The following is a 25972-nucleotide window of genomic DNA, read 5'->3' as shown; positions in this document are numbered from 1 at the left end:
ACTTAAAAAAAGGGTATTTATTTCTTCCTAAATTCAGTATCAAGGGGAAATCTTAAGCAACAAAGTAGGACACAAAGGTATCAACTCTCAACTGCTACTTGACTTAACTCGGACTTCCTTTTATTTTCAGAAAATCATCACTTTCTCCTTACACTGCAGGTACTTCAAGATCCAAATCACTTAGCTCTTTAAGCACTGCTAAGGATCTACAGCAACACAGGTTTCTTAAGAGTAAGGTTCCTACTCACAGACAAAGAAAACAAACTTATGGTCATCGAAGGGGAAATGGGCAGAGGAATAAAGCAGGAGTAAGGGATGGACAGATATATACTACTATATATGAAATAACCTAAATGAAAAAGAAACACACACACACACAGACACACGGGCTCCCCGGGTGGCTCAGAAAGTAAAGAATCTGCCTGTAAGGCCGGAGACCCAGAGCCAGTCCTTGGGTCAGAAGGATCCCCTGGAGAAGGGAATGGCTACCCACTTCAGTATTCCTGCCTGGAGAATTCCATAGACAGAGGTGCCTGGCGGGCTACAGTCCATGGGGTCACAAAGAGTCGGACATAACTGAGCGACTGACACCATCACCACACATATATACACACACGTGTATATACATGCATACACATATATAGAATCACATCACTCTGCTGGATACCGACAACTAACACAATATTGTAAGTTGCCTATACTTCAATTAAAAAAAATAGCAAGGCTCTTAAACCAGGTTCCATGGGTCAACATCTGGACAGTTTGATTACGGGCTGTGTGACCTCAAGGAAGCTAACCTCTCTGTGCCCCAGATCCTTCATGTGTAAAGCAAGGATCACAGCAATAATGACACAGTTAGAACCACGGTACTGCCCGGCACGAAGTACACGTAACATGTACACATGTGTGTACTATATATATACACACACTGGGTACGTGTACAGATACATACACTGTATATTTATAAAGTGTGCCAGTCACTCAGTCATGCTGACTCTAACCCAAGGACTGCAGCCTGCCAAGTTCCTCTGTCAGTGGAATTCTCCAGCCAAGAACCCTGGAGTGGGTTGATATTTCCTTTTCCAATAATATATACTAAATATAGTACATACAATATACTTTAATGAAAAAGTTTTTTTACATACAGGCAGCCCACACTTCACATAGTAGTGTGAGGCTGTAAAAATTCCTATAAAAGCTGAAACTAGGCAAAGCAATCTTAATAATGGGAAGAATGACCACTGGTTCATGATCTTACTCTCAGTTATAAAGGTACAGAAAAAACTCTAAAGCTAATATATTTTTTTAAGGATACTATGCTTCAAAACTTTAGAAACACTGAAGAAATGTTTTATTTCTCTGAAAAACTTTTCAGCAGTCATTTCAACAGTGGTTGTCTTCATCTCATTGCATGACTCTGGCTATAGGGTGAATACCTTTCCTAAGCTTGGCAAACTATCATGTTGCCCACTAAGCCTGGATACCTCAAGCAGCTGACAGCAAGGTGTGTGACTGCTGAGGTCCTTTCAAAACCTGAGAGTCTATGACATTAAAGACAGACCAGAATGAAGAAAGACATGAAGACTTACATTGTACTGATGATTAGCAACAGGCTTGTAATTGGTTGTCACGACTTTCTCCAGCTGCTGTGATAGCCTTACAGGTTTGGAAGATTCTTCTATTTGCAATCTGAAAAACAGAAGGCATTATCAACAAACTTACTTGTTTATTAGAGTGAAACCTGAACAGGTATTCTGATAATTCTTCTTATCAAGACCTAATACTTCACATATAAAGAAGATATATCAGCCTTAATACTTCAAAAACACACTGTACATGACTATAACATGGAAAGCAGACCACCAGCTAAACATACAAACCAACTCATTTATTTCTACAACTTCCTTCTAAATCTTATACTGTACAGTCAAACCTTAACTTTTAAAACAAAGAAGCTAATCAGCTTTAAATTTGTGGGGGAAAAAATCTGCATGTAAAACTGAATTATCTTAAGTTACATGGTCTAAAACTAATCAAGGCCTTTATACAAAACTTCCATTCATTTGACAGAAGTAAAAACAGGACACGTCAGCACTCAGGCTAGCAGCTGCTTCACTGGACAGTGCAGATAAACGACCCACCTAAATTAAAGTACAACGAAAAACAGCGCTTTTGGAAACAGAACTATAAAATAAATAGATGACACTACGTAGAGCGTGTTATAAAATATAACACTAGTACATATTCAAACGGCAATCTTAGGAGATTTTGTTTTGGACTAAATATTACCATGGGCTTTCCTGGTGGCTCAATGATAATCCAACTGCCAATGCAAGAGATGTGGATTTCATTCCTGGGTGGGCAGATCCCCTGGAGCAGGAAATGGCAACCCACTCAAGTGCCTTGCCTGGGAAATCCCATGGACAAGAAGAGCCTGGCAGGCTATAGCTCTTTAGGGTTGTAAAGAGACTGACACATCTTACCAATTACAGAACAACAACAACATGTATTACCATGTCCAGTAACTCACATTCAACCATTTACTACTTATTTTAAAAATTAAACTATTCTGGTATATGAGCACAGTAAATCTAAAAGAAAGTTTTAAGGTGGGAAAAGGTATAGCTTTCCAAAATGACTTTTTTCCAAAGTAACTATTTTTAAAGGACAAAAGGCACCATTGTACTTCTAGACTTTTTAACTTAAAAGCACTACAGGAAAAAATAATTGCCAGCCATGTCTAGCTAAATTATAATCAAAGAGTAAGAATGAAAGAAAAATACTCATACAAAAACATAGATCCTCACCAAGAGAACTACTCAAAGATTCATTTTAGCAAGAAGTTAAATGAACCCCAAAGGAATGAGTGAAATGCAATGATCACAGCAAAGAAATTGAGAACCATATTAGAAAATTATCTACTTGATACAGACAAAAAAAAGAAGATATAGTTTTAAAGAAAGTGGAACTTAACATGAAAGATGGGAAGAGATCAGAATGAAGGCATTTAAGATTCCCATATATTTTCTAAATTTTCTGTAATAAGCATCTGTCACTTTTATAATCAGAAAAGTATACTTTTTTAATAGGAAAAAGAAATACTGTTTCTTGGAAGGTTAGTTTGAAAGCTATAAAAATGGTGCTCATTTAAAAATTATATATGTTGAACATAATATATTACTTTCTTTTAATGGGACTTTAAAAATAATTTTCATTTAAAATTCTTTCAAAGGAACAACTTGCCGTATAAAAAGTAACTTTTTCTTTTTTTATAACATTATTATTAATTTGTTGGATGGAGTTTCTTTTCTGTTTCCTTCTGCTTATTTTTAGGTGGTTGTTGTTCAGTCACTAAGTGATGTCTGACTCTTTGCAACTCCATGGACTGCAGCATGCCTGGCTTCCCTGTCCTTCACTATCTCCTTGAGTTTGCACAAACTCATGTCCACGGAGTCAGTGATGCCATTTAACCATTTCATCCTGTCACTCCCTTCTCCTCTTGTCCTCAATCTTTCTCAGCATCAGTGTCTTTTCTAGTCAGTCAGCTCTTCACATCAGGTGGCCAAAGTATTGGAGCTTCAGCTTCAGCATCCGTCCTTCCAGTGAATGTTCAGGGTTGATTTTCTTTAGGATTGACTGGTTTAATCTCCTTGCTGTCCAAAGGACTCTCCAGAGTTTTCTCCAGCACCCCAATTTAAAAGCATCAATTCTTTGGTACTCAGCCCTCTTCATGATCTAACTCTCACATCCGTACATGACTAGTGAAAAAACCATAGCTTTGGCTATACGAACCTCTCTCAGCAAAGTGTTATCTCTGCTTTTTAATATGCTGTCTAAGTTTGTTATAGCTTTTCTTCCAAGGAGCAAGCATCTTTTAATTTTGTGGCTGAAATCACCATCCACAGTGATTTTGGAGTCCAAGAAAATAAAATCTGTCAGTGTTTCTACTTTTCCCCCATATATTTGCCATAAAGAGATGGAACCAGATGCCATGATCTTCGTATTCTCAATGTTGAGCTTTAAGCCAACTTTTTCACTCTCCTCTTTCACTTTCATCAAGAGGCTCTTAGTTCCTCTTCGCTTTCTGCCATAAGGGTGGTGTCATCTGCGTATCTGAGGTTGTTGATATTTCTCCTAGCAATCTCGATTCCAGCTTGAGCTTCATCCAGTCTGGCATTTTGCATGATGTACTCTGTATAGAAGTTAAATAGGCAGGGTTACAATATACAGCCTTGATGTACTCCTTTCCCAATTTGGAACCAGTCCTTTGTTCCATGTCTGGTTCTAACTGTTGCTTCTTGTGCTGCATACACGTTTCTAAGGAGGCAGGTAAGGTGGTACAGTGTTCCCATTTCTTTAAAAATTTTCCAGTTTGTTGTGACCCACACAGTCAAAGGCTTTAGCATAGTCAATGAAGCAGAAGCAGATATTTTTTTGGAATTCCCTTGCTTTTTCTATGATCCAGTGGATTTTAGAAATTTGATCTCTGGTTCCTCTGCCTTTTCTGTCCAGCTTGTACATCTGGAAGTTCTCAGTTCACGTACTGCTGAAGTCTAGTTTGAGGGATTTTGAGCATAATCTTGCTAGCATGTGAAATGACTGCAACTGTACGGTAATCTGAACATTCTTTGGCACTGCCTTTCTTTAAGATTTGATATATAATACCAAATTCCTCAGGAGATATTACAGATCTACCAAGTGGTTGTTTTTTTTTTTTAATTTGAAAGCTGTTGGTTGTTACGGAAGTTGCTTTCTGAGAGAGAGTGTGGAGCAGTGTGGTGCTTGTGAGCTTCCTGCATGGCATACCGGGGTCAGGGCCAGAAGGTGCAGAAGGTGATGGTGCAGCCCATCAATCTCATCTTCAGATACTTGCAAAATAGATCGTGGGTTCAGGTGTGGCTTTATGAGCAAGTGAATATGCAGATAGAAGGCTGTATCATTGGTTTTGATGAGTATATGAACCTCGTATTAGATGATGCAGAAAAGATTCATTCTAAAACAAAGTCAAGCATCCCACCTGGGCTGGTGATCTGTTTCACCATAGATAGTATACATGCTGTTCTTTTGAAACATCCCACCCTCACCTTCTCCCACAGAGTTCAAAAGTCTGTTCTGTATTTCTGTGTCTCTTTTTCTGTTTTGCATATAGGGTTATTGTTACCATCGTTCTAAATTCCATATATATGTGTTAGTATGCTGTAATGTTCTTTATCTTTCTGGCTTACTTCACTCTGTATAATGGGCTCCAGTTTCATCCATCTCATTAGGACTGATTCAAATGAATTCTTTTTAACGGCTGAGTAATATTCCATGGTGTATATGTACATGCATGAGACAAGTGCTCGGGCCTGGTGCACTGGGAAGACCCAGAGGAATCGGGTGGAGAGGGAGGTGGGAGGGGGGATCGGGATGGGGAATACGTGTAACTCTATGGCTGATTCATATCAATGTATGACAAAACCCACTGAAATGTTGTGAAGTAATTAGCCTCCAACTAATAAAAAAAAAAACCAAAGTCAAGAAAACAACTGGGTCGGATCATGCTAAAAGGAGATAACATTACTCTGCTCCAAAGTGTCTCCAACTAGAAGTGATAAATGAAGTGAGAAATTGTTTGGCAATACCGTTGGTTTTTTTAGGTGTCCTTTGTTAGAGATGTAGTTCTAAAACATGTATTCATAGTGTTCTGCTCACGTTTATGTCATTACCAGATGACAATAAATGCTGTAGGACTATTCTTATAAAAAAAAAAAAAAGAAAGCTGTAAATACTACTGGTTTTGTTTTTAACTGTGATTGCCAAGTTGAGTATAGTTATTTCAGTATTAAAATATAAATATTTTAATTCTTTCAATTATTTACAAATCTATATACATCCTTTAACTATATAAGATTGTAATTTTATGAAGTGTAAAAAAAGTACTCTAGAAATGTCTACAGAAATTTACTGTACATGTAACCATAAACTGTATATATTGTGTTACTTTGTTTTCATGGGCCAAGTAGAGTTTCTATAAACTAGGAAGAAAGCACTAGCTAGAGACCTAGAAGGGAGATATCCACCCAAAGATGGACTTGGGTTTACAATCTTTCAATGGCCTCTTAACTGCTCTTGGGTGATGCACAAGCTTCTTCCCATGACCGCATGTCCTTCTGGGATCCAGCTCCTGCTCCCTCTCCAGCTCAATCCACTGTTCTCCCTCACGTGTGTCCCCACGGCTGCAGCTGTGCCATGCCCAGACTTCAGAAGAAGCTTCTTGCAGGCAGTCACCCAGCAAATCTTTACTGGGTGCCCATTCTTGTTGCTGTTAAGTGGCTCAGCTGTGTCTGACTCTGCGAACCCATGGGTTGTGGCACGCCAGGCTTCCCTGTCTTTACCATCTCCCGAAACTTGCTCAAACCCATGTCCATCAAGTAGGTGATGCCATCCAAACATCTCGTCCTCTGTCTTCCCCTTCTCCTTCTGCCTTCAATCTTTCCCAGCATCAGGATATTTTCTGGGTGCCTATGCCTACCAAGAAAAGACTTGCTTAGTGGAAGACAAACATTAAACAAATGCTTACCTACAAGTGGCTATCTGCAGGACTGAAGAGGGCAGGCGGTTGGTATTATGACACCTGACTGTGTGCTACTGCGAAGTAAAGAATAACTTCAAGATGTGCACTTGGTAAGCTGAATAAGGACAGCCCATATTCATAAGAGGTGAAGCCTTAAAGACTAGGTGGAAATGATTCCTCCAAGCCGAGAAGATGTCTCAAAGTGACTGAGAGAGAAATGTTTAGAAAGAAACAAACAGTTGCAGACAGGTATAGGAATGTTTACAAAGGATTAGAACTATGCTGCTGCTGCTAAATCACTTCAGTCGTGTCCAACTCTGTGCAACCCCACAGACAGCAGCCCACCCGGCTCCTCTGTCCACAGGATTCTCTAGGCAAGAACACTGCACTGGGTTGCCAGCAAGGAGATCAAACCAGTCCATCCTAAAGGAAATCAGTCCTGAACATTCATTGGAAGGTCTGATGCTGAAGCTGAAGCTCCAATACTTTGGCCACCTGATGTGAAGAACTGACTCACTGGAAAAGACCCTGATGCTGGGAAAGACTGAAGACAGGAGGAGAAAGGGACGACAGAGGATGAAATGGTTGGATGGCATCACCGACTCAATGGACATGAGTTTGAGCAAACTCCGGGAACGGGTGATGGACGGAAGCCTGGCGTGCTTCAGTCCATGGGGTTGCAAAGGGTCGGACATGACTGAGTGACAGAATTGAACCGAGAACTATGCATGTGTAAATCCTTTGGAGGAAAAAAAAACAAGTGGCAGCCTGTTTCTGAACGCCTCTCTCTGTATTCTAACCTTAGGCCTATCCCCTTAATGCAAATCAGTTCTCAGGGGCCTGGCCTCTCTAAATGGTATTCTAGCTTTTATGTTGCCACTAAATTACCTTTTCTGTTACAATCACCTCCTCCACAATTTGATCTTATGAGACATTCAAGGAGGGAGGCATGTACTGGCTTCTTCTTTCCACATTAAATGATTGTTCCCATTACTTCACAGCTTGAAAATTCCTTGGGATTTCAGTGTGTTTAGGTTAAGTGTGTTTTTATAAATGGTAGCTTATTCTTGTCATACTCTTACAACTAGAATTTATTTTCAACCACTGTATCCTGATTCAGATTTAGGTGGCATGGTCTCCTTTCCATTCTATGCAGAAGTTCTAACAGCCAATTTCATCATCCATAGAGTGTCATGCCATTTTTATCCTCAAAGTATCTTTTAAATATATAAAGGAAAAAACTGAATTAACTTTTTTTTAAAAAATAAGAGCTTAAAAATTTTAAATTTAAAAATTTAACCTTCTTATTATACATTTAAAAAGTCAAGTCCAAGGGTTTTGTTTTAATTAAAAGAGGATATCTCATGATTCAAAACTCAAAAGGTTAACCTATGGATGGAAAATATATTTTTAAAGAACTAAATCTTAAAATACTTTAATTAACTTGAATAGTTTAAAATAATTTAGCAGGGTTCTTTACTTAACACTAAATAATTCATTTAACATTATCCCATGAAGTGTCAGAACAATTTGCAACTCCATTTCACCACTGAACAATGTACCAGATTAAACATCACTGACCTCAACACGCCTTCAAGGTCAAAATAAGGTTTAAAACTAGGCTTGTACAAAATAATATAATGAGGAAATATTTGGTTTGCACAGCTGAACAGCAAACTACACACAGAGGTTTGGGGCTGGACTCGGGGGAAGCTGACAGCTTTACTGTCCCAATCGTTTAAAAAACTGGCCTGGGATTTGCCTGGTGGTCCAGTGGTCATGAATCCGCCTGCCAGTGAAGAGGACATGGGTTTGACCCCTGGTCCAGGAGGATCCCACATGCTGCAAGGCCACTAAGCCCATGCACCACAGCTACTGAAGCCTGTTGCTCTAGAGGCCGTGCTCCACAATCAAAGGAGCCACCTCAGTGGGAAGCCTGCGCGCGGCAACGAAGAGCAGTCCCCACGCACCACAGCCAGAGAAAGCCTGAGTGCACAGCAGAGAGGGCCCAGGCAGCCAGAAGTAAATAAATCTTTTTTTTTTTTTTTAAACACACTCTTAACTTTATCAGAAAATTTAAAAACATGGTGTTATTTTCAAGAAATAATAATAGAAAAATATTACTATGTGATCATTTGGACACAGCTAGACCCTACTTTTATAAACCACTAAAAAAAAAAAAAAAAGTGTGGTGCTAATTACTACCACCATTTCAGGACAGTTTAGAGTATATGTCCACAGTTTTAGAAGACTAGGATTCACTGAATTACCAGTCTTTCTAGAATATTATTTAAAGGGTCAGTTTCTCACTTTCCAATCAAAGGAAAAGCTCAAGGGCTACATAACCTAAGAGCGAAAACACTAATAAAATAACCATAACAACAGACATCTATAAAGTATTTTACTATGTTGTAGAAACTGTGTTAAAGCTCTGCCTACATCTCAATCTTACCTTCTCCTTATAGAAAGCAAAACAACGGGAACTCAGATCTTTTCTTTTTTTTTAACCCAAAGCTTCAAGTAGTTAATCTATACACTCCCTAAAAGGCCATATAACTAAATAACATCTCTAATTAAAATAACATCTCTAATCATTGGGTTTAGTTCGAAACAAGTAATTCTCTTATAATAACTATAAATGGAATATAACCTTTAAACATTATGAATCACTTTGTTGTACATCTGAAACTTATATAATATTGTATAACAACTACATCTCAAAAAAAGCAATTTTCCTTTATTGGAAAGGAAATTGAAGGTACCCACCTGCTTTCAGTTAGCCCAATTCTACACACACACACATAAAAGAGCACATTCTCTTTAAAAAAAAAAAAACAAAACATCTGGTCACGCCAAGCAACATGCAGTATCACAGCCGCCTGCCCAGGGATCGAATCCACACACCATGCATGGGAAGAACGGCGTCTTAACTGCTGGACTGCCAGGGACGTCCCACACATTCTTCTTCTTCTTTTTTTTTTTTTTCAATACATTCTTCATAACACTGAAAAAAAATTCCTATTTCATCAATGTCACTAGCTACTAGCTATAATTATGGTTCATAATCCACCTTATTAAAGTCACTTAAAGATCTTCATTATAGTGTATTACAATCTACACACTGTAATGGGAATTCATTTCTCAAATAAAAAAGTAGTATAAACACCCTCCAAATATTTTAAATGTCAAAATCTAAAACAATGAAAAAAAGCCAAATTTCCATTGCTCTAAGCTGTTGGCAGACTGGGGAAGACAAGTCTACATATTTTATTCAATTAATCCTTCACTGATCTCACTTAGTACATCTTATGTAAAAGTAACTCAATGAATATCAGTTAAAGATATGAACAAATGACACCTTTATTGGACAATTATATCACAAGAGAAAAGGCTGAATCCCGCATTAACAAATTCCATAGTAACAACTCATTATATACATAAGGACTATTCTCCTGCCTAAGCAAAAATCCCTAAGTAATACTGCCTCACCAATCTGGTTGTCAACCATAGAAAATAAGCAACTCCAAAATCACTGAACAACAAATGTTTCCATCAGCAACTGCCAATGTGTAGGAGTCATTTTATGATGTAAATATCATTACTTTAGCATTCATCTATCCTTTGTGCTCCAGCTGCATCTGACTGCAATTTATGCTATTCTTAAAATGACAGGTTTCACAAAAGAAGGTAAATTATCTTACGATGTTGATTTCATTTTTGAAAAGAAGGGAGTAAAGCAGTGAAGGAGGTAAACAGTGCTTCCCAAAGGGGAGCAGGAGGCTGACATTTGCAGGGTGAGCGAGAGAAAAGTGTCCCTGCAAGGAGAAGCAGAAACAGCCAGCGCTGGGACTGCCTGTGAGCGAGAGGACACCTTCTGGGCCCCAAGGCAGAAAACAAAATGCAACGTGCAGAAGGAGGCTCAGCTCAGAAGGCTGGGGGAAAGGCAAGGTAGGGAACAACCAGGTGATCTACTAATACCAAAAGGTTCTGATGATGCCTAGTTGTTTTTTTTTTTGATGCCTAGTTTTAAGACAGTACATTTACAGGGAGCTTCAACAGGACAGAGAGTTTCTCAGAGGAACAGTAATAGTGTTAACAGTATTGGATTGGCCAAAAAGTTCATTTGGGTTTTTCCATATCATCTTAAGGAAAAGCCTGAATGGACTTTTTGGCCAACCCAATACACATTTGTCTGTTAGAATGTTGATTTGAAAAAATTTCAGCACTTGCAACTGACAAGTAATCAAACATATCTTTACCTGGAAGGACTACTAGAAGGATTACAGAGAGTAAACATTAAAATTAAGTAATTTAAGTGTCTTACAAATACCTGTTAATTATTTTAAGCTTCATGAAAACAGGGACCTTGCTCCTATTCCCAGGGCCTAGAAATTAGGCATGCAATATAAATGTGTTAAATAGCAAGTGAGGGAAAAAAAGATGAGAAGAAGCAAAGTTTTAGGCTGCAATTAATCAATAACGGTAATCTGGATGTCATATCATAAGATTTACAGTAATATAGAGAAGGAAATGGCAACCCACCCACTCCAGTATTCTTGCCTGGAGAATCCCCATGGACAGAGGAACCTGGTGGGCTATAGTCCATGGGGTTCCAAACAGCTGGACACGACTGAGTGACTTAAGCTCAGCACAGCACATGCTAACACCCAGATTTGCCATTTAAGAGAAGAGACTGGGGGAGGAGCCAAGATGGCGGAGGAGTAGGACGGGGAGACCACTTTCTCTCCTACTAATTCATCAAAAGAATAACTGAATGCAGAACAAACTTCGCAAAACAACTTCTGATCTCTAGCTGAGGTCATCAGGCGCGCAGAAAAGCAGCCCATTGTCTTCGAAAGGAGGTAGGACAAAATATAAAGATAAAAAGTGAGACAAAAGAGCTAAGGACGGAGATCCGTCGGGAAGGGAGTCTCAGGCGGCATTGCTTGGGGTAGGGTCCGGGCCTGAGGGCCCTGAGGACAATCGGAGGGAGCTTCTGTGAGTTGCCAACATGAACTGTGGGAGACCAAAAGAGAGAGAGAAAATTAACCGGCCGGAACACACTGCCGGCCGTTCGCAGAACAAAGGGACCAAGAAAGTCCAGAGAAGAGCTCGCAGGCTACGGACCGACCCAGCCCCGCCGGAGGCAGGAGGCAGGGGGGAGGGGAAGGTCGCGGCGAGACACAGGGCGCAGGCACCCGACCGGCGCGGGCAGGGACTGGGGCTGGGGACGCGGAGGGCAGAAGGCGCGCGCACCCGACTGGCGCCAGCGGAAACTGAGACTGGGTCCGCGGAGGGGAGGGGGCGCGCCACACCTGGGGAGAGTGCGCCCACCGAGCCCCTGGCTGCCTGGACCGCTCTGACGGGGAAGGCACAGAGAGCAGGCGCAGCTTTTCGTTCCGCGCTTTTGTAGAACACCCAAGGGCTGGAACCTCGCACAGCGCGGGGCGCGCTCCATATAGAACAGCCCGGAGCCTGAGCAGCGCAGAAGGAGAGAGCAGCGCCAGCCCCTCCCCCCAGCGCCAGCCCATCCCCGCGGCGCAAGCCCCTCCCCGCAGAGCGACGGAACTAGCTACCTGAATAAGAGTCCACCTCCGCCCGCCTGTGTCAGGGCGGAAATGAGGCTCTGAAGAGACCGGCAAACGGAAGCCAAATAAACAAAGGGAACCGCTTCAGAAGGGACTGGCGCAACAGATTAAAATCCCCGTAGAAAACACGGACTACACCGGAAGGGCCCTGTAGATATCGAGAAGTGTAAGCTGGAACGAGGAGCTATCTGAAACTGAGCCGAACCCACACTGACCGCAACAGCTCCAGAGAAATTCCTAGATATATTTTTACTTTTTTTTTTTTTCTAAGTAAGGAAGGAGGAAAAAAAAATTTTTTTTTCTTTATTTTTTCTTTTTTATTTTCCTTTAAAATTCCCTATTACTCCCCCATTACTCCTTCACTTTCATTTTCATAGATTTTTACGATTTTTTTAATTAGGGAAAAAAAAAATTTTTTCTCTTTTTTTTTTTTCTTTTTCTTTTCTTTTTTCTTCTTTTTTTTTCTTTCCTTTTTCTCTTCTTTTTTCTATTTTTCTTTTTCTCTTATTTCTTTTAAAGTCCTCTAGTACTCCTCTACTACTCCTTAATTTTCATTTTCAATACACTGTAACCTTACAAAAAAAAAAAAAAAAAAAGGAAGAGAAACCCTATCTTTAAACCGAAGATTATTCTCTCCCAATCTTGACTCTCTGTTTTCTACCTCAGGACACCTCTATTTCCTCCTTTCCCCTTCTCTTCCCAATCCAATTCTGTGAATCTTTGTAGGTGTCTGAGATACGGAGAACACTCTGGGAACAGACAGCTGCGTAGATCTGTCTCTCTCCTCTTGAGTCCCCCTTTTTCTCCTCCTGCTCATCTCTATCTCCCTCCTCCCTTTTCTCCTCTTCATGTAACTCTGTGAACCTCTCTGGGTGTCCCTAACGGGGAAGAATCTTTTCACCATTAACCTAGAAGTTTTATTATCAGTGCTGTATAGTTGGAGAAGTCCTGAGACTACAGGAAGAATAAAACTGAAATCCAGAGGCAGGAAACTTAAGCCCAAACCCTAAGAACACCAGAAAACTCCTGACTACATGGAACTTTAAGTAATAAGTGACCTTCCAAAAGGCTCCATACCTACACTGAAACCAACCACCACCCAAGAGCCAATAAGTTTTAGAACAAGACATACCACACAAATTCTCCAGCAACGCAGGAACATAGCCCTGAACGTCAACATACAGGCTGCCCAAGGTCACACCTAACACATAGACCCATCTCAAAACTCATTACTGGGGACTCCATTGCTCTCCAAAGAGAAGAAGTCAAGTTCCACGCACCAGAACACTGACGCAAGCTTCCCTAACCAGGAAACCTTGACAAGCCAATCGTCTAACCCCACCCACTGGATAAATCCTCCACAATAAAAAGGAACCACAGATCTCCAGAATACAGAAAGCCCACTCCAGACACAGCAATCTAAACAAGATGAAAAGGCAAAGAAATACCCAACAGGTAAAGGAACATGAAAAATGCCCACCAAGTCAAACAAAAGAGGAGGAGATAGGGAATATACCTGAAAAAGAATTTAGAATAATGATAATAAAAATGATCCAAAATCTTGAAAACAAAATGGAGTTACAGATAAATAGCCTGGAGACAAAGATTGAAAAGATACAAGAAATGTTTAATAAAGACCTAGAAGAAATAAAAAAGAGTCAATTAAAAATGAACAATGCAATGAATGAGATCAAAAACACTTTGGAGGGAACCAAGAGTAGAATAACGGAGGCAGAAGATAGGATAAGTGAGGTAGAAGATAAAATAGTGGAAATAAATGAAGCAGAGAGGAAAAAAGAAAAAAGGATCAAAAGAAATGAGGACAACCTCAGGGACCTCTGGGACAATGTGAAACGCCCCAACATTCGAATCATAGGAGTCCCAGAAGAAGAAGACCAAAAGAAAGGCCATGAGAAAATACTCGAGGAGATAATAGCTGAAAACTTCCCTAAAATGGGGAAGGAAATAGCCACCCAAGTCCAAGAAACCCAGAGAGTCCCAAACAGGATAAACCCAAGGCGAAACACCCCAAGACACATATTAATCAAATTAACAAAGATCAAACACAAAGAACAAATCTTAAAAGCAGCAAGGGAGAAACAACAAATAACACACAAAGGGATTCCCATAAGGATAACAGCTGATCTATCAATAGAAACCCTCCAGGCCAGAAGGGAATGGCAGGACGTTCTGAAAGTAATGAAAGAGAATAACCTACAACCTAGATTACTGTATCCAGCAAGGATCTCATTCAGATATGAAGGAGAATTCAAAAACTTTACAGATAAGCAAAAGCTGAGAGAATTCAGCACCACCAAACCAGCTCTTCAACAAATGCTAAAGGATCTTCTCTAGACAGGAAATGCAGAAAGGTTGTATAAACGTGAACCCAAAACAACAAAGTAAATGGCAACGGGACCACACCTATCAATAATTACCTTAAATGTAAATGGGTTGAATGCCCCAACCAAAAGACAAAGATTGGCTGAATGGATACAAAAACAAGACCCCTATATATGCTGTCTACAAGAGACCCACCTCAAAACAAGAGACACATACAGACTAAAAGTGAAGGGCTGGAAAAAAATATTTCATGCAAATGGAGACCAAAAGAAAGCAGGAGTCGCAATACTCATATCAGATAAAATAGACTTTCAAATAAAGGCTGTGAAAAGAGACAAAGAAGGACACTACATAATGATCAAAGGATCAATCCAAGAAGAAGATATAACAATTATAAATATATATGCACCCAACATAGGAGCACCACAAATATATACGGCAAACACTAACGAGTATGAAAGAGGAAATTAATAGCAACACAATAATAGTGGGAGACTTTAATACCCCACTCACAACTATGGATAGATCAACTAAACAGAAAATTAACAAGGAAACACAAACCTTGAATGACACAATGGACCAGCTAGACCTAATGGATATCTATAGGACATTTCACCCCAAAACAATCAACTTCACCTTTTTCTCAAGTGCACACGGAACCTTCTCCAGAATAGATCACATCCTGGGCCATAAATCTAGTCTTGGAAAATTCAAAAAAATTGAAATCATTCCAGTCATCTTTTCTGACCACAGTGCAGTAAGATTAGATCTCAATTACAGGAAAAAAACTGTTAAAAATTCAAACACATGGAGGCTAAATAACACGCTTCTGAATAACCAACAAATCATAGAAGAAATAAAAAAAGAAATCAAAATATGTATAGAAATGAATGAAAATGAAAACACAACAACCCAAAACCTATGGGACACTGTAAAAGCAGTGCTAAGGGGAAGGTTCATAGCATTACAGGCTTACATCAAGAAACAAGAAAAAAACCAAATAAATAACCTAACTCTACACCTAAAGCAATTAGAGAAGGAAGAAATGAAGAACCCCAGGGTTAGCAGAAGGAAAGAAATCTTAAAAATTAAGGCAGAAATAAATGCAATAGAAACTAAAGAGACCATAGCAAAAATCAACAAAGCTAAAAGCTGGTTTTTTGAAAAAATAAACAAAATTGACAAACCATTAGCAAGACTCATTAAGAAACAAAGAGAGAAGAACCAAATTAGCAAAATTAGAAATGAAAATGGAGAGATCACAACAGACAACACTGAAATACAAAGGATCATAAGAGACCACTACCAGCAGCTCTATGCCAATAAAATGGACAACTTGGATGAAATGGACAAATTCTTAGAAAAGTATAACTTTCCAAAACTGAACCAGGAAGAAATAGAAGATCTTAACAGACCCATCACAGGCAAGGAAATCAAAACTGTAATCAAAAATCTTCCAGCAAACAAAAGCCCAGGACCAGATGGCTTCACAGCTGAATTCTACCAAAAATTTAGAGAAGAGCTAACACCTACCTTACTCAAACTCTTCCAGAAAATTGCAGAAGAAGGTAAACTTCCAAACTCATTCTATGAGGCCACCATCACCCTAATTCCAAAACCAGACAAAGATGCCACAAAAAAAGAAAACTACAGGCCAATATCACTGATGAACATAGATGCAAAAATCCTTAACAAAATTCTAGCAAACAGAATCCAACAACATATTAAAAAAATCATACACCATGACCAAGTGGGCTTTATCCCAGGAATGCAAGGATTCTTCAATATCCGCAAATCAATCAATGTAATACACCACATTAACAAATTGAAAGATAAAAACCATATGATTATCTCAATAGATGCAGAGAAAGCCTTTGACAAAATTCAACATCCATTTATGATTAAAACTCTCCAAAAAGCAGGAATAGAAGGAACATACCTCAACATAATAAAAGCTATATATGACAAACCCACAGCAAGCATTACCCTCAATGGTGAAAAATTGAAAGCATTTCCCCTGAAATCAGGAACAAGACAAGGGTGCCCACTCTCACCACTACTATTCAACATAGTGTTGGAAGTTTTGGCCACAGCAATCAGAGCAGAAAAAGAAGTAAAAGGAATCCAGATAGGAAAAGAAGAAGTGAAACTCTCACTGTTTGCAGATGACATGATCCTCTACATAGAAAACCCTAAAGACTCTACCAGAAAATTACTAGAGCTAATCAATGAATATAGTAAAGTTGCAGGATATAAAATTAACACACAGAAATCCCTTGCATTCCTATACACTAACAATGAAAAAACAGAAAGAGAAATTAAGGAAACAATACCATTCACCATTGCAACAAAAAGAATAAAATACTTAGGAGTATATCTACCTAAAGAAACAAAAGACCTATACATAGAAAACTATAAAACACTGATGAAAGAAATCAAAGAGGACACAAACAGATGGAGAAACATACCGTGTTCATGGATTGGAAGAATTAATATTGTCAAAATGGCTATTCTACCCAAAGCAGTCTATAGATTCAATGCAATCCCTATCAAGCTACCAATGGTATTTTTCACAGAACTAGACCAAATAATTTCACAATTTGTATGGAAATACAAAAAACCTCGAATAGCCAAAGTAATCTTGAGAAAGAAGAATGGAACTGGAGGAATCAACCTGCCTGACTTCAGACTCTACTACAAAGCCACAGTCATCAAGACAGTATGGTACTGGCACAAAGACAAAAATATAGATCAATGGAACAGAATAGAAAGCCCAGAGATAAACCCACGAACCTATGGACACCTTATCTCTGACAAAGGAGGCAAGGATATACAATGGAAAAAAGACAACCTCTTTAACAAGTGGTGCTGGGAAAACTGGTCAACCACTTGTAAAAGAATGAAACTAGAACACTTTCTAACACCATACACAAAAATAAACTCAAAATGGATTAAAGATCTAAATGTCAGACCAGAAACTATAAAACTCCTAGAGGAGAACATAGGCAAAACACTCTCCGACATAAATCACAGCAAGATCCTCTATGACCCACCTCCCAGAATATTGGAAATAAAAGCAAAACTAAACAAATGGGACCTAATGAAACTTAAAAGCTTTTGCACTACAAAGGAAACTATAAGTAAGGTGAAAAGACAGCCCTCAGATTGGGAGAAAATAATAGCAAATGAAGAAACAGACAAAGGATTAATCTCAAAAATATACAAGCAACTCCTGCAGCTCAATTCCAGAAAAATAAATGACCCAATCAAAAAATGGGCCAAAGAACTAAACAGACAATTCTCCAAAGAAGACATACAGATGGCTAACAAACACATGAAAAGATGCTCAACATCACTCATTATTAGAGAAATGCAAATCAAAACCACAATGAGGTACCATTACACACCAGTCAGGATGGCTGCTATCCAAAAGTCTACAAGCAATAAATGCTGGAGAGGGTGTGGAGAAAAGGGAACCCTCTTACACTGTTGGTGGGAATGCAAACTAGTCCAGCCGCTATGGAAAACAGTGTGGAGATTTCTTAAAAAACTGGAAATAGAACTGCCATATGACCCAGCAATCCCACTTCTGGGCATACACACTGAGGAAACCAGATCTGAAAGAGACACGTGCACCCCAATGTTCATCGCAGCACTGTTTATAATAGCCAGGACATGGAAGCAACCTAGATGCCCATCAGCAGACAAATGGATAAGGAAGCTGTGGTACATATACACCATGGAATATTACTCAGCCATTAAAAAGAATTCATTTGAACCAGTCCTAATGAGATGGATGAAGCTGGAGCCCCTTATACAGAGTGAAGTAAGCCAGAAAGATAAAGAACATTACAGCATACTAACACATATATATGGAATTTAGAAAGATGGTAACGATAACCCTATATGCAAAACAGAAAAAGAGATACAGAAATACAGAACAGACTTTTGAACTCTCTGGGAAAAGGCGAGGGTGGGATGTTTCGAGAGGAATCGGGTGGAGAGGGAGGTGGGAGCGGGGATTGGGATGGGGAAGACGTGTAAATCCATGGCTGATTCATATCAATGTATGACAAAACCCACTGAAATGTTGTGAAGTAATTAGCCTCCAACTAATAAAAAAATTAAAAAAAAAAAAAAAAAAAAGAGAAGAGACTAAAACACATAAGGCTTAATTTTCACTCTGTAGGAAAAACCCAACAAAGTGAAAAAAAAACTCCATTATCCACTTGCACTATCCAACAGAGCAGCCACTAGTGATGCGCAACTATTTAAACTGAAACTTCATCTCCTCAGACACGTCGGCCATGTTAACTGTTCAACAGCCACACGTGGATACCCTACAGGACAACACAGACATAGAATACTTCTTTCATTGGGGAGGGAATGAAAATTCACAACGGACTTGGCTTGATCCTAGATTTGTTAGAAACAACAGTCACCCACAAGTTTTTGATATGTGTTGGGTAAGGTAAAACAAACGAGAGCATAATGAAGACACTTTGTAAGTGTCTTGGTTTTGTTTTTTTAATTCCTAATTTTTGTTTTACAGCCAAACACCGTAAGACTCAATCCCTTGTCAAATTGTCACTTCTCCAGGAAGAGCATACATCACCAACATTCCAGAGAGGATCCTCCATTAGCTAAAAGACACAGAATCTCCACTCAACAGTCCAAAATATAAGTATCTGACCCAAAGGCCAGAATATTTTTACTACCTTATATAATTTCCTTTTCGCTCACATTCTTGCCTTACGTAATCCACTTATTACCTTAAACCTGAAGGCATGTTCAGTTACTACCTTCAGCCTGTTGGTGTTAGTCACTCAGTCGTGTCCGGCTCTTCACGACTCTGTGGACTGTAGCCTGCGAGACTCTGTCTATGGGATTCTCCAGGCAAGAACACTGGAGTGGGTAGCCACTCCCTTCTGCAGGGGATCTTTCCTAACCCAGGGATGGAACCCATGTCTCTTATGTCTCCTGCGTTGCAGGCAGACTCTTTACCATCTGAGCCACTAGGGAAGCCCGCCTTCAGCCTATGCAGTGGCATTACTTCCCAGTCACCAGCACTCTGGTCGCATCCAAGTACTATACAGATACCCAAACTGGAGGAAGGGGGTCAGAAGACAGCACACACAACCGATTCTTGTGAGTCTGGGAATCAAAAGGGTACCTAAGATTTACACTGCCTAGAGTTTTTGTTCAAATAATTATGAACTTTGGTTTGTGGCTCAGATCATGAACTCCTTATTGCCACATTCAGACTTTAATTGAAGAAAGTGGGTAAAACCACTAGACCATTCAGGTATGACCTAAATCAAATCCCTTACGATTATACAGTGGAAGTGAGAAATAGATTCAAGGGATTAGATCTGATAGACTACCTGAAGAACTATGAACTTTGGTTACCTGCAACGTGTTTTTTCTTTAGACCATGTCAAGCGTGATTTCTTATACCATCTCCTGAAAGCAACTCAGAGGAAAAAAAGTTCAGCAAATCAGGGGTCATTTGTTAGTTCTCAAGACATGTCCAAGTAGCTACTCTTGAAAATTATCCTAAACTTCAACGGATGATGAATGACAAAAATACTTGTTTCATTTTTAAGAACTTTTATTTCTTTTCTCCATACTCCAAGAAAAGAAAAAGTCTAAATACTTTGCTATGATTCCCAGAGTGGTGGGTAAAAGCTTATCTGTCAAAAGGACTAGGAACTGTATTTATAACTCAATATAGGCGGCCTTCTGTATAGGCGGCCTTCTGTAGCTGAGGATGCAAAACGTGTGGATAATAAGGTCCAACTGTATTAATACCATTTTATTTAAGGGACATGCACATCTGTGAATTTTGTATTTTGTATAAGAGACATGCACATCTGGAATTTTGGTGTCTGTAGGGGGTCCTGGAACCAATGTCCCATGGATGCCCAGGGACGACTGTATTCAAGAAAGCAACAAAGAAATACCTTTTTAATTCAGATTGATGCTGATAATTTCCCATTAAAAATAAAAATCAAAGATTAAAGCAAATGTATGGCACCCAGAGTGGCTCTGAACAATGCTTAGTTTAGACAAAATGCACCATACACCATGGCACGGCAGGATCTAAAACCAGACTCTGGTTTTATGGTCTAGTTCTACTACTAGGTGTTACCTTGGTCAAGATAGCCAATCTCTTCAGCACCGTGGCACTCTCATGAGAAAAAATGATAATTATAGCAACAGAAATATGCGAGATAATCTTTAAACACTTAAAAGTGGCTTGTCCCAAAGTACAGTTCAGTACATTTTATTATTATTTTACTCATTGCAATCAATAGTCACACTAAACAGAAATGTATGGAAGTTATTTGAATAAGCACAACTTTTAATAATAATCTGCTTCACTGATTAGATTTTAAAACCAAGATTTATGGAAACTATGTTCATCCTTTATCCTGATAGGCGTATCTGGCTACATCAGATAAAAAGCACTTTCTTTCATTGTCTTTGATGTCTTCAAGAATAAGAAAATTTCTTTCTAAATGTCATTCAGCTGCGGGTAAAACATGTAATGTTCATGAAAGTGCTAATTAGAACATATTATAATTAAACCACAGCATCAAAAGACATATTAAAAATATGGGAGCTTACAGTTTTGGGTAACTGTTTATATATCAGAATTTTTAAAAATTTACTGAATTTTAGATGCAGTCAAAGTATTTTTGGAGTTAATCCTCAGGGCACTCAAATCAGTCTCTCATAGATGACTTTCAACCAGCAGTGACTAGAACATGAGTCTGAGTTTAACGAAAGTAGAAAAATGCACTTGAGCAGAATATCTTAAGTTACATAGATATAACACATAACCATTTAAAACTAAATAGTTTTAAAAAATCTTTTCCCGTCTTCCTCATATAAAACGTGATTACAGAAGGTTATGTATTTTTCTTCCCAGGAGACAGGGTCACTTCCAGACCAATTGTAGAGTGGATACAACTGAACGAAGTATCTGTTCCCCTCCTTCCCTTTATTTGTTTCACTTGGCCCTCTTTTTCACTGCCTGGACATTTTTAGTTGGTTTTCTCTAGATTTTTTTCCATACAGCTTTAGATTATTTCACATGCATTGTTTCACTTCATCGGCCAAAGAGGTTAATGCTTTCAGGGGACATTAAACAGTAACTCTTGGGCCCCTTTCTGCCCATAATGTCTAATGATTAGCTTAGATTTTTATGTCCTTTAACTGCTTGGCCCAACACTTACCCACATTGACCCTCACAGACTTTTGTGTGAGGTGGATCCACGTAGACAACGTGTAGAGATCTTGACATCATCACTTCACTCATGCTACTAAGATTTCGCCATCCACCTCTTCTCCCAGATCACTCTCCTCTACAGAGGGCAGGCATTGCCTTGGTACTGATTCGAGCTCCTGCCTGAGCTTCCCCTCCAGCTCAGGAACTGACTGCTGCCTTCTACTTCCTTGTGGAGTCCCCATGAACAACAAGAGCCCATAGAACCCCACAGGGATGTGCGACTGAGACAACGGGAGGAGGGAACTGCCGGCCAAGCAGTCACTGAGGCAGCTCAGGGTGCGGTCCTGGGCGCCGTCAAGCCCTTGAATATTCTCAAATCACATCATACACATCTTGATTAAAAACACCTTAATAGTCAATTATTTAAGAAACAGAATACAAAAGCCTTTTCTTTTCATGAAGAACTGAAATATATTCATTAAGTTAAATACCTTAATAATCAAGTATTTAAGAAACAGAATGCAAAAGCCTTTTCATTAAGAATTGAAATGTATTCATTAATTTAAAGTTGAATTTGCTTTTGAGAGCTTGAAGTCTCACACAGGTTCTACTTTTGTGGATAAAATGCTTTAAAAAGTAGAAGAGAAACTACTAGAGATGACCATTCATATAATAAAACTCAGTTTCATAACAGAAACACTAATGCTCATGTTACCACATTGATCAAGCGCTGAGAGTAATCATTACCCTAAGATTCTCTATGTTCACAGTTTTGGCAGTTCATGTTGCCAGCCCTCTCAAGAGACATTCAGCCCCCACTTCTGTAAGCTTCTAAGACTTCTTATCTGCTGACTGATAAATAGGCTTCTGGCTAGGTTATCATTTGGTGAGAAACTGTGAACACTGACATGAAGTTACCTAGCAAATTTTCTTTTATAGAGCTTATGGATAGATGTATTGAGAACTGAATATATCATTTTGTAAGTTTAAGAAAATAATTTTTCTTTCTATTAGTAGAGAGAGGAAGGCATTATAGAAATGTTTCAATCCCGGTTTTTCTAAATACATAAAACACTATCTTGTTCAAATCAAGTCTAGGTTTTTTATAGTGGTCTTAATATAGAGACAAAAAACTGAGCATATAGGAAAATGGTTTCTAAACAAGGTGTGGGCAGAAACAGTCCTGATGCTTTATGGATTCAGACTCTATGTGTCATTTTACTTGCACTGCTAGTGCTATTTAAGAGTAGCTTCACCTTTTAGTCACTTATGGTCTTTAACTGCTATAAGACATTAGGGATATCAGGCTATTCTCCATGTAGCTCCTGTTAGTCAGAGAATGACTAGTATCATGGGCCCCAAAGAAATGCTTAAAAATACTTTCTGCATCATCAACATGCATGGATGATACATGTTATTACAGAGGCTATTTATGTGGACAAAATCCATTTTATTTTGCTAAACTGTTTATATAATGATCTGAGTCATTATTTTTTGTAAGTGTTGCTTTGATAGACATCCTGAATGAGGCTGAATAGCAGTAAGGAAACAGACTCTTGCTTTATTTCTCCCTTTGTGGTGACAGGTTTATACCAAGCTCTTTCCCCCGCATCCCTCCAGTGTTGCTAGCTGAAGGTGAGGGCAAAGTCTGTGTCCATGGAAGGTCCACAGGTAACACGCTCAGACGGCAACCTTGGGGCGCATCTGCACTGTCGCATCTGACTCTTTGCGACCCCACGGACTGTAGCCTGCCAGGCTACTCTGTCCATGGAATTTTCCAGGCAACAGACTGGAGTGGGCTGCCACTTTCTTCTCCAGGGGCTCTTCCCGACTCAGGCACTGACAGGTGAATTCTTTACCACGGAGCCACGAGGGAAGCCCTTAGATCCCTCCAGTGCTGCGGGCTGAAGATGAGGGTGAAGTCAGTGTCCATGGAAAAATCCAAGGTAACATTCTCAGACTGCAAATTTGGTCTCCTAGTGTAATTGAGTTGGGCAGGAAAAAGTGAAAAAAAAAAAAAAAGTATGTATATGTATGTACACATATATATTTGAATGAACACATTCTAAAATATGCTGGTGCTTCTTCAGGTTCAATATTCAGAGCCAAGAAAGAAATTAGTCAGAATTTGTTGAGCTTGCTGCATTTTTATACAGATCAAGATGATAACTAAAGGGAAGTGGGCATCTGTGGGTTTCATTCATTCATATATGAGGTAGGGGTTAAAGTATGGAGTGTGTTTGATAAAAAGCAATTGAGGTGTGAAAAGAACTTGGTGGTTTTAAGTGAGCTTTTACATATTCTACAACAGATGGTACAGCAATAATTTTTTATCATTTAAGATGAGATCAGATTCTTGAAACTGAATTCTATCACAACAGGCTACACTGTCTTGTCCAAATAATGTGTATTAGAGAATGTGTATTTTCTGCAAGGTGCATGTTTTCACTATGTGAAATCTGAAGAAAACACATTTTAAAACTGGAAACAGATTTCTGTAGCTGTTAGTTTCAGTACTGACTAAAGGAACTTAGAGTGGATGTGTAGGAGGGGAAATAAACGAGGTAATGCGGTTCAAAGAGGCCAACCTGACAGAAACCTGACAATAAAAGACTGGAAAAATTACTGTGCCCAGTACTTTCCCATTTTCATATTTATTATACTGCAACTTGAATACTTATAACCAGAATCATTTAGGATGGTTTAAAGCTAAGCATCCAAGATCATCAAGCAGCCCTAACTGCTAACCTCGGCTCTCTTTCTTTTACTCCTAAAATTATTTAGGTTAGGGATTAAGTAAGCTGCTTATGATGACAGACACAGCATTTTTCTAGCCAGTCCCTGTGATATATACTGCAAGTATGAATCATTTTTCCAAATTAAAATGTCTATGATCCTATGACTATGTGATGGGTGCCAAGAGAATACAACAGTGGAATCAAACAACTTCTATTCAGCAAATTTTAAAATATCGCCGTGCAAATTTCCAGTTGCTTCTGAGGAAAAATCAGAAATATTAGCTGCACATCATATCAAGCTGTAAGAAGCCACCCAGGCACACAGGAGCCAAGATACTGTTGCTATGGAGACGGAGCAACTCTGGCAAACGGCCACTTCATTAGCGACTCCATGAAACCATACATGCTGGAGTAATAGATGCGGGATATCTGGCAGGATGTGGCCATCAGTGCGGGCTGGGATTCAGAGAGAATTTCTGAAAATATAAGGTAACTTTTAACACGCTGTTTTGGCAACCTTTGAAAAATTAAAAAGTGAGATTAACTAGAACCAAATGAAAGCTGGGGGGAAATGAGAAGAGTGGCTGGGTTCAAGAGTATATGTTTAGGACCAGCTGCGGTGATCCTGACATTGATCCGAAAAAGTGAGAGTCGTTTAGACTATCATAAGGGATGCCAAAGGGAGAAAGGACTCCCTATTGAATCACTGCTTCAGACTTTCCACTGTGAATGGGGTTCAAGGCCATATGGTCTCACTTTCTCTCCATCAAGAAAATGAATGGAAAGCAGGGAAAGAATATTTCTGCCTATATTTCAACTTTGAAGAATTTAAACTTTACATCCAAGAATGAAAATAAAAGCTGGATATGAACTTCTGTAACATAATGACAAAAGATTAATGCTATAATTAGATTTATCTCAAAGAATTTAAATCATCTAGCATTCTACATATTCTTACTTTAATCTTCTAAAAACAAAGGCTACATACTAAAAATCCCCAATGTTGCTGTCTTTTCTTCATGAATTTACATTGCCTCTAAACACTTTTAACTGACACTATATAGGAGCTAAATATAAAGATGTGCTTCTATTTTTTATGTTAGTGATATAAATATATTATATAAATTTATCATATAAAGTTTATTACAAAAATGATGTTAGTTATGTCCTGACTTTTTTTAAATTAAAATTTTTCTATTGACGTATAGGTGATGTACAATATGATATAAGTTACAGGTATACAATATGCTGATTCACAATTTTTAAAGGTTACACTCCATTTATAATTACAAAATATTGGGTATACAACACACCCCCTGTAGCTTATTTTATACTTAATAATTTGTATCTCTTACTCCCCTGTCTCTACATTGCCCCTTCTCCTTCCCCATGAGTAACCCCTAGTCCGTTCTCTATATCTGCTTCTTTTTTTGTTATATTCACTAGTTTGTTATACTTCTTAGATTCCATATAAGTGATATCAAAAAGTATTTGTCTTTCTCTGCCTTATTTC

The 25972-nt window shown here is 38.9% G+C and overlaps 1 protein-coding gene across 1 annotated transcript in view; it reads right to left on the bottom strand.

The window, feature by feature from the left end:
* Positions 1–25972, bottom strand: part of GTF2F2 (general transcription factor IIF subunit 2) — a 142122-nt gene that overhangs the window by 24834 nt on the left and 91316 nt on the right. The window contains exon 6 of the mRNA XM_061133736.1: positions 1590–1689. Coding sequence (XP_060989719.1) covers positions 1590–1689 — 100 coding nt within the window. The remainder of the gene's footprint in view (positions 1–1589; positions 1690–25972) is intronic.

This window comes from Dama dama, chromosome 30 (genome assembly GCF_033118175.1).
Source record: "Dama dama isolate Ldn47 chromosome 30, ASM3311817v1, whole genome shotgun sequence".
Taxonomy (NCBI): domain Eukaryota; kingdom Metazoa; phylum Chordata; class Mammalia; order Artiodactyla; family Cervidae; genus Dama; species Dama dama.
This window is presented reverse-complemented; position numbering and strand designations above follow the sequence as displayed.